The 8,608-nt window shown below is 44.5% G+C and overlaps 2 protein-coding genes across 2 annotated transcripts; one reads left to right on the plus strand and one right to left on the minus strand.

Annotated features, from left to right (window-relative positions):
- Positions 1–2,505: 2,505 nt before the first annotated feature.
- On the minus strand, positions 2,506–4,289 carry PURA (purine rich element binding protein A). Its single transcript, XM_045821454.1, has one exon. The coding sequence runs from the start codon at positions 4,287–4,289 to the stop codon at positions 3,324–3,326; it is 966 nt and encodes a 321-aa protein (XP_045677410.1). The 3' UTR covers positions 2,506–3,323.
- Position 4,290: 1 nt separating this feature from the next.
- On the plus strand, positions 4,291–6,903 carry LOC123807539 (ESX-1 secretion-associated protein EspI-like). The gene is made up of 2 exons (XM_045821478.1): positions 4,291–4,468; positions 6,007–6,903. Exons 1-2 carry the CDS (start codon positions 4,291–4,293, stop codon positions 6,183–6,185), a joined length of 357 nt encoding a protein of 118 aa, XP_045677434.1. The 3' UTR covers positions 6,186–6,903.
- The last annotated feature ends 1,705 nt before the right edge of the window (positions 6,904–8,608 follow it).

Genomic DNA, 8,608 nt, shown 5'->3' on the forward strand with positions numbered 1-8,608 from the left:
AGGAGGCACAAATAAAAAGTAGCTTAAAAAAAGATTTGGTGATTTAAAAGAAAAACAAACAACACCAAACACACACACATATATATGAGCATTTTAAATCTGGTGGCTGATCTCTAGATTAAATTACTTGACAGTGTCTCTCATTTTAAAGAATGTCAATATTGCAATGCATTTCAAGTTTTCCTTTATACTTAGGCAAATAATAGTTTAACCAAGCTCTTGGACCTTAATTGTAAGACAAAGCAGATCATTAAAAATAAGGCATACTTGTCAGGAATTAAGTTTTGTTTGCTTGTTTTTGGCACATTTGATCATACTGTCTTCTATGAATAACACATATGGTCAAATATACCACTCATTTCCTTTTTTTGTTTCAGCACAGAGTTTACCAACTAGTAAAATAAAAACAAGGAAAAACTCCAACATAAAACACTGAAATATAGACCTTGGTAAAGTACCGAGCACCTGGGGGAAGGGTGGGGAAAGGATGAAACAGGAGAGGGGAGAAGGGAAAAGGTTTGGGAGGGTGCTTGGGGAGGTAAAGTGAGATGCATAAAAGAGCATCTTTACAGTCACTTTAGTCTTTTCTACGATCATCTCTTAAGTCTTAAAAGATCTGCATGTGGATTTGGTTTAAAACCCACTGACCATAAATCAGACAATGGTTTCAAAATCTTAGTAAGATTGTGTTTAACTGTTATAGTGTAAAGACAATTGCACAATACGTGTGCTTCTTGATCCGGTAGGATTCCAAGCAGAATCTGAAGTCTATAGGTAAGAAAGGCTTCACTTTAGGTAACTCTGACCCTAAAGAAAACCTCATGAAAGAACTCGCATCTCAAAGAAAGGACACTTTGCCTAAGTTTGCTGTGTTTTTGTTGACCTGCACTACTTATTGCTGGCTACTATGAAACACTGATCTAGGAGTACTCCAACAACCTGTAGTACAAGGCATAACTTTAAGAAGCTATAGTAAACAAGAGACAAAATCAAAGCAATTCTCTTTCCTAACTAGTAACAGCACAGAGAATGCAGTCTTTTCCATATCACAGTTGAAGTACAGTGAACAAAACAGCTCAACAAATCTTAAGACAAAAAAAGTGCAGGTTATTAATGTTTACATGCAGTTGATAAGCATTCCAAATGTCACATTATGCACTGTAGAAGCTCAACTTTACTATATGGAAATAAGAAAAATGCACCTTGGGGAAAGGGGAAAAGCAATTTAATCATTTCCAGTGATTTTGTAAGTAAAGAAACTCCTAACTATTGTACGGTCACCTCATATTTAACATTGTATGAATATTAAAAGCAAACAATTTAATGGGAAAATGCACAGTACAATGGAAATAGCTTGTTATTCAACACATACAGTAGATCTAAAAAACAAAGACAACACACTCAACCAGGGAGCTTAAAAATATCAAATCAAACCCAAAGAACCAGCAGAAAAAAAATCCTTCGAAAAGACAACTGTTTCACCTTCCTAGGCCAATGCTTTACAATATGAGAAGCACTGACACCTTCTAGCTCCTACAGGTGATGTCTCCTACATACAGCAGTTAGATCTATATGTCTGGATTTGCCAAGAAACAATTCCATCCCCAGAACTCTCTCTGCAGACAAGATCTTTTTTTTTTAACCAAAATACTTTCTACAGAATTCCAAACCAAAATGTACTGTTTAAGGCATCTTTTTTTATAACATTTTCTCTTCACTCAAAGATGATAGTCATGCAGCAGTTTAATGATAAAAATATATTAATATTTTACTATACAGCAGCAAGAAGTTAGTTGTCAATTAAAAGCACACAAACATCTTTAAATGAAAACCTGTAAAAGACTATCGTTACAAACAATTTCAGTTTGGAGGACACCAGCTTGGTAAAGTGCTCTCCTAAGCTTTCATACCCATTTTCATACCCTAACACCTTGAATATATGAATTATAGAACATACTTTTGATAGAAGGCTTGTACACTTGGGGAACACAAATACACTTAGCATATAATGTAGCCAGTAATAACTAGCACCACAGCTACATGGAAATCCTTTACATACACCAACTTAACTTGACTTTCTCTTTTAAAATGAAACTCAGAATCCATGGCTCAGTAGGATAACTGTAATTGTGTTGCTCTGCTTTTAACAGGTCTACATAAGTTAATAGCACTGGCAAAAACCAAAGGATAGCTTCGGACCTCTTACAAGTTTAGGAGACAGTGCTAGTGACCACAAATAGACTCACTACCTGATGTCCAAGTACAGGTTCACTGGAAATTGCTGCACGTTAGTTAAGTTTTTAAAATCCTTCTACACATAATAAAAAAAATATATTATGAACGATACAAGTACATCTCATATACACAATAATGACAAAACGCCTACTCGGTCAAAGCAAACAGATGCAGAAAAATATTATGGGAGATTTCCTTTTTCTCTCTTTCTTTTTCCTTTTGCTATTTGAATAACTTTGGTTCCAACCGTAAAAATCACAACTTAGCAAATTTCATTTAAATGCCTTTTTTAATAATTTCTTCATGTTCACAGAAGTTTCACTGACCATTTTTATATGTTTAAGGTCCAGATGCAATGCATATTGTATAAAAGAGAGCACTTATTGTTTACCTTGCATGAATTAAACCTACGTACCTTTAACTCTACAAACTTCTGCATAACATTTAGACAAAGCTCAGACACACAGCATGCCTAGCCCTCATATATATACACATCTCTAATCACAGGTATATAGGGTGTCAAATATACTATAATAACCTCCATGTAAGGTTTGAAATTTGGTAACAAAATGAGAAAAACTAAAAATATTATTTTACGTGTTCTAAAATATCTCTTTTTTTGTGCTAAAGTCAAATGTTAGCTCAACATGAAAAGGACTTTTATATAATTCAGCAATATTATAATCTTGACCATTTTGCAAACACTTTTAATAATAATAGCTTAAACGTGTACAAAAGTTCTTGGTTAATTAGGGAAATAAACACTCAGTTCTTTATATTTTTTAATCAAGTAGGAAACACAGTTCATATAATGTTATTACTTTTTCTATTTTTTGTTTTTTGTTTTAGCAGCTGCTTACTGTTTTATATGGTGGATAAAGTGGACAACATCCAGCGATGGGTGGCAAGTCAAGAAGAGAAACTGTCAGTTGGTGGAGGTTCTGTGGGTGGTGCTCCCTTGGAGTTAAGTTTTTTTTTTTTTTTACTTTTTTACTTTTTATTTTCTCTCTTTCTTTACAGTATATTTTCTGTGTGTGTGGCTGTGTGTGTATGCATGTGTGTGGGTTTTTTTTTTCCATTAAGTCTGATCAATCTTCTTCCCCTTCTTCCTCACCCTGCAGTAACAGGGTGGCAGCGGCGGTCTCCTCCTGTTGTTGCTGCTGCTGCTGGTGGAGTTGCTCACAGGCAGCTCGCTTTTCCCTCTGCTTCTCTTGAATCTTCTTCATCTCCTCCGAGTATTTGCAGAAGGTGTGTCCGAACTTGGCCCACACCTTGTAGGGCACGGTGATGGAGTTGCGGTAGGTGGGCTTCACCTCGCTCACTCGCATAAACACACCGTACTTGTTGGAGCCCACATCGAAGAAGAAGCGCTTGTTGTCCACAGTCAAGGAGGTGCCCTCGGGCAGCTCGGCCGGCTCCTCCTCCACTCCGTAGTCGTCGATGAGCTTGGCCAGAGCGTCACGGAACTCGATGAGCCCCTGTGCGGGCAGCGCAATGGTCTGGCCCTGCGTGGAGCCCAGGCCGGGCCCCCGATTGACCGTCTGGCGGATGCGCAGGAAGCGGCCGCGCTGGTTCTCCTTGAGATCCATGTAGTACTTGCGGTTCTCGCGCACCAGGAACTCACTCTTGAGCGCCCGGCGCGGCTCGTCCTGCGCCTGGGCCAGGTCGGGTGGCTGGCTGGGGCCCAGCTGTGCGTAGTGCTCGATGAAGTCGCCCAGGTAGTCGCGGAACTCCACGGCCACTGACATGGAGAGAGTGAGGCGGCTCTTGTTGCCGCCCGCGCCCACCTCAGCAATCTTCAGGAAGCGGCCCTTGGCGTTTTGCTTTACGTCCAGGTAGAAGCGCTTGTTCTGGATGTCCACCCGCTTGGAGGCCAGCTCCTGCGTCTCATGCTGCAGCCCCCCCGGGGCCCCGCCGCCGCCGCCACTGCCGCCGCCGCCCCCGCCGCCACCACCGCCCCCGCCGGAGCCCGAGCCTGAGCCCGGGTGCCCCAGGGAGCCGCCCGAGCCCAGCGCCGCACCACCCTGCTCGCTGCCGCTGTCTCGGTCCGCCATGATGCTGCGCTCCGCCGCCTCGCCGCCTCGCCGCCGCCTGCCGCTCCGCCCGCCGCCGCCTCAGTCGCCTCAGCCGCCGCTGCTTTCCCTCCCCGGCTCCGCCTGCTGCCGCCGCAACCCCCACAGCCAGTCAGCCACTCTCGCGAGATCTGCGGGAGAGACGAGACAGACGAGACCCGGTAACAGGGCACTGACTCCCCAGTACAGTAGCAGGGCGCCCTACTGTACGCGCCCACCCGCTCGCCCGGCACGTGACCTGCGCCCCCTCCCCACTGCCAGCCCCGTCCGCCCTCCCGCCAGGCGGCGCCCACCCGCCAGCCCTCACCCCACACCCCTGGCTGGGGGGGGGGGGGGAGCAGGACGCGCCGCGTCGCAGCTGCCGCCACCACCACTGTGGCTGTCGCTGTTGGCCAGACCCTGGGCGGCCTTGGCCGGGGGAGTTGGGGGACTAAGGGTGAGAAGAGGGCTGCCATACTAAGCACAGGGAGCGGGCCTGAGCTCTGCTTTCCAGTGACCCCAAAGAGAGATATGGGGACAAGGGCCTGCGCACCTCAGCTGAGCCCGCTGCAGAGAGGGACACCGAGTCACGGCCACCCCCTTCCCTGTGGGCCCCAACAAGACCCATACCCAAACCCAGATCGGCCCACACGCCGCCAGGCTATGCTGTCTCCTACCGCAGAGCCCTGGCCGCAGAGGCGGGTGAGGAAGAGGAGAGGTGGTGCGGCAGTAACCCTTAGCTGCAGAAGGGGCTGCCCGCGACGAGGTTGGGGCGCCGGCAGCAGTGGCACGGAGCAGCAGACACCTAGCCGGTCCCTCCCCTCGCTCCAGCCGCTCCCCCTCCCAACGCAGCGACTCTGGCCTCAGATGATCCCGCTCCCCCCTCCCCCCAACCGCAGCCCCGCACAGTCGGGCGGGCGCACTCGCTGGCTGGGGGTGGGGGGGGGGAGCTGAGCAGAGGACGGCAAGCAGCCGCACCAGGGCCAGGGTGCCCGCAATGCCTGTTCCCTTGGGCTCTGCCCTCCCCCCCACCCCAAGCAACAACCAAAAAGAAACCCACACTCACCCCCAAACCTTCAACCAGCCCCCTTTGGGACCAAGATTGCCCGCCTGCCTCCCCCTCCTCCTTCCAAGATTTGGGAAGGGGGGCAATCCTGCTCGGGGCTGAGCCCAGCCTGGGTTGCCGGCCAGCTCTGCGGATGAACCAGGCCCTGCGGAGCCTTCAGCCCCCAGCCCACTCTTCCTCTTTGGAAGGACCCAGAAAGGAGGAGAAAACCAAGCAGGGTTTAGGATATTCACGCGCTAAAAATGCCAGGAATTTCCTGGGAAACGCAGTTCCTTACGGGATTCATTAACGCAGGTTCACTCATGCATTATACCCCTCCCAGAAACTCCTTACTCAAGCAGAGCCCCCACCTCTCAAAAAGTAAAGCATTAAATGATCGCTGGTTTTTAAGAAGATAGCTAGGTTACCGACCATTAGTTAACCAATGAGTCTTTAGACAGTGACACCTGAAGGGGTTGTCTCCAGTCTCAGAAATCATTGATTTTTTCTTCCTAGATTTGAGGCGTAATCTAAGGCCTATTTTCCTTCTCCCAGATACACAGCGAATGCTCATAACTACCTTACTGCAGTCTGCAGTCCTAACAGCTGTGGGAAAGCTAAGGCCCATCTCAGAGGACCCCCTGCCAATGCCTCTTCATCACCTTCTTTCCACAGGGGTCTCAGAGGATACAGACCTCAGAGCGCTATACTTGACTTTCTCAAGCAGAGAGTGCTGCCTCTATCCTGAGAAGAGTATGCCTATCCCACCTCTTGGTTCCATTCCCGTTTCACATCCTCCACCCCTCAAAGTACGGAGACTTGCCTCCTTCGCTCTTAGCCCCAGAGACAACTGAGTACATGGTTGCCCAAGCTTCCTGGAAGAGAGAGGGATAAAAAGAGGACTAATGATCAAGAAACCCAGACCAGTCCAAGGCATAAGCCTTGTCAATACCTGAGCCCTCAAAACTCCCTAATGTTTCTCTTCACTTCCTGGACAAACCTGCCTGCTACGTATTCACAGCTTTCTTTTACTCTTAGCAAGGGTCCATTCTAACCAGCATTAGCTGCTTCAGCTTTGAGCTGACGTTTAGGACTCCCGTTAAAGAGCAAGAAACAAGGCAAAGCAACCTGGCTATCAAAATGTAAACTGGAGTAGTCCTGTAAGCCACCTCTATTATAACCCACCTGTCCAGTGGTCATCAAAACAACTCCCTAATGGGGAGGCCCACTAAGAGATAGAAATCCAGGCATTGGGCACCATAAAGAATTTCCCCTTAGCTTGAGGGGCATTCTCGAGTGCCATGTAGTACCCTTTCAGTGCTGATTTTTTTTCTGCAGTCCCTCCCCTGTCGGGAAGGGGACATAGGAAATTGTTAGCGCACTGCACACTACGCAAAAATAAATAAATAAATAAATAAATAAATAAATAAATAAAAATACACGTGTGAAAAAGCAGAGGCTCCTTCAGGCTCCCACAGTAGCGATCAGGACCCTGGATAGACCCCGGCCCCAAACAGAGACGCAAAGGCTGAGTGGCAGGGTCTCCGCACAGAATCCTGCAGGGCATTACGGTTCCACTTACAGGCTGAAGCTAAGATTTGATGAAGTCCGATCTAGAAGAGCCGCTGCTCTCCCTCAAGGGTTTATCTTGTGCTGTATCAAGACTTTGCCCCCTCAAGAGAAGGCAAAGCAACAACAGGGCCAATGGGATTGCAAAGAGGGGGCACGCGTCTGCCGGTCTGGCCATTCTTCCATGCTAATAATGATCTCTTCCTCATGACAAACAACAAACTACGGCTTTAAACTGCCAGCCTTCTTGGACCACCTTTGGTGTCTAAATTTCTTGCCCTGTCCCAAACGATCATGTCCAGAGGTTCTGAAGTGGTTTTAGTTTGGGAATGCTCTGATTTTCTGATAAAGTGTCCCCAGGAACCGAGTTCTTAGTTGCCCAGTACAGAGGCAAATGATGAAGTTTCTAGACAAAACACAGGTTAAATATCATTTCCTCACTTAAACTGGGAATTTTACGCTCAAACCAAACAACTGAGACCTGGATCTCTCCACAAAAAATACATACTAACTTATTTAATGATATTTATCATATATGTAAAAAAATTTCTGCTATTATAAACTAGACTCTTAGTTACTTTTTAAATGTATCTAACAAGCAAACAAGAAAATAATGTCTTTTCCAAACTAATTCAATTATAAATTGGATATTTAGTATATTTTTCACTACCCAAATAAGAGTTAATTTCAGGATAAGCCAGTAAATCTGGGCTTTTAGTCAGATTGGGAGGGAAGTGGTGAAAGGTAGCTTTCCTTAGGCTACAGAATAGAGTAGCCTTAAAAAAGGCAGCCTGAGAAGAATGGATATTGTTTCAGAGAAAGTCTTAAAACAAAATGTTTAGAACCTTAAATATAATTTCAAAGTTAGATTTGCATCGTAATATTGAAAATCCATTAGAAAATTTGTGGATTTAAATTATGCCTAACCATTTGTTAACTACCTAAACAATATATCACCTTGGTAAATGAAAAGCCAGTTTTAGTGTCTAGCTGTTTGAATACGTAATTTAAAAACAAATAGTTGTAAAATTAAATTTATAATTTCAGTACAATGTAAGAAGGACAAAGGGAAAACGAAATATATTAATATGCAGCAAAATACCCATGTTGATGAAAAAATAATAAAATATTCCCTTTCTCAAAGTTTGCTTACATTTTTAAAAAATGATGTCTCTAGATTTCTTGTGCTTTTATTAATACTACACACATATTTTGAAAAGAATAGATTGCTTTATTTTTAATCCTATTATCTTTATGTCTTTAATAAACTCTTACCAACAAAAAATTGACTGCAAATGAAACAGACATTAGGTAGACAAGAAGGAAAAAGCCTCAATTTTCCTCAGCCTGAGCTACGGGTTCTGAAATAACCTAATTCAGCTTTGGTTTTAAAAGCAAAAATTAACACACATTTATAAAATAAACTTGGAAAGTAGGAATCAACTTCTGGGTAATAAACTCTTTTTGAATATACAGTTTCTAATAGAAACAATATGCTGATTAATATTTCACAGAATCACAGATTTCCAAAATAAAAAGAACAAGAATATTAAAACTTGTGTTTAAATGCTGCTTAGGTTAAATGCTTGTTTTAAACCAGACAATTATCTTCAATATCCAAATCATTAAAACTAACTGGAATGTTTTACTGCAAGTGTTCAAAGTGGAGGAATTACCCACTTCTCATTGCTATCTACCAGAAAAATTA

Source organism: Phyllostomus hastatus, unplaced genomic scaffold (assembly GCF_019186645.2).
Source record: "Phyllostomus hastatus isolate PE091 unplaced genomic scaffold, TTU_PhHast_1.1 phas_contig_150, whole genome shotgun sequence".
Classification (NCBI taxonomy): Eukaryota; Metazoa; Chordata; class Mammalia; order Chiroptera; family Phyllostomidae; genus Phyllostomus; species Phyllostomus hastatus.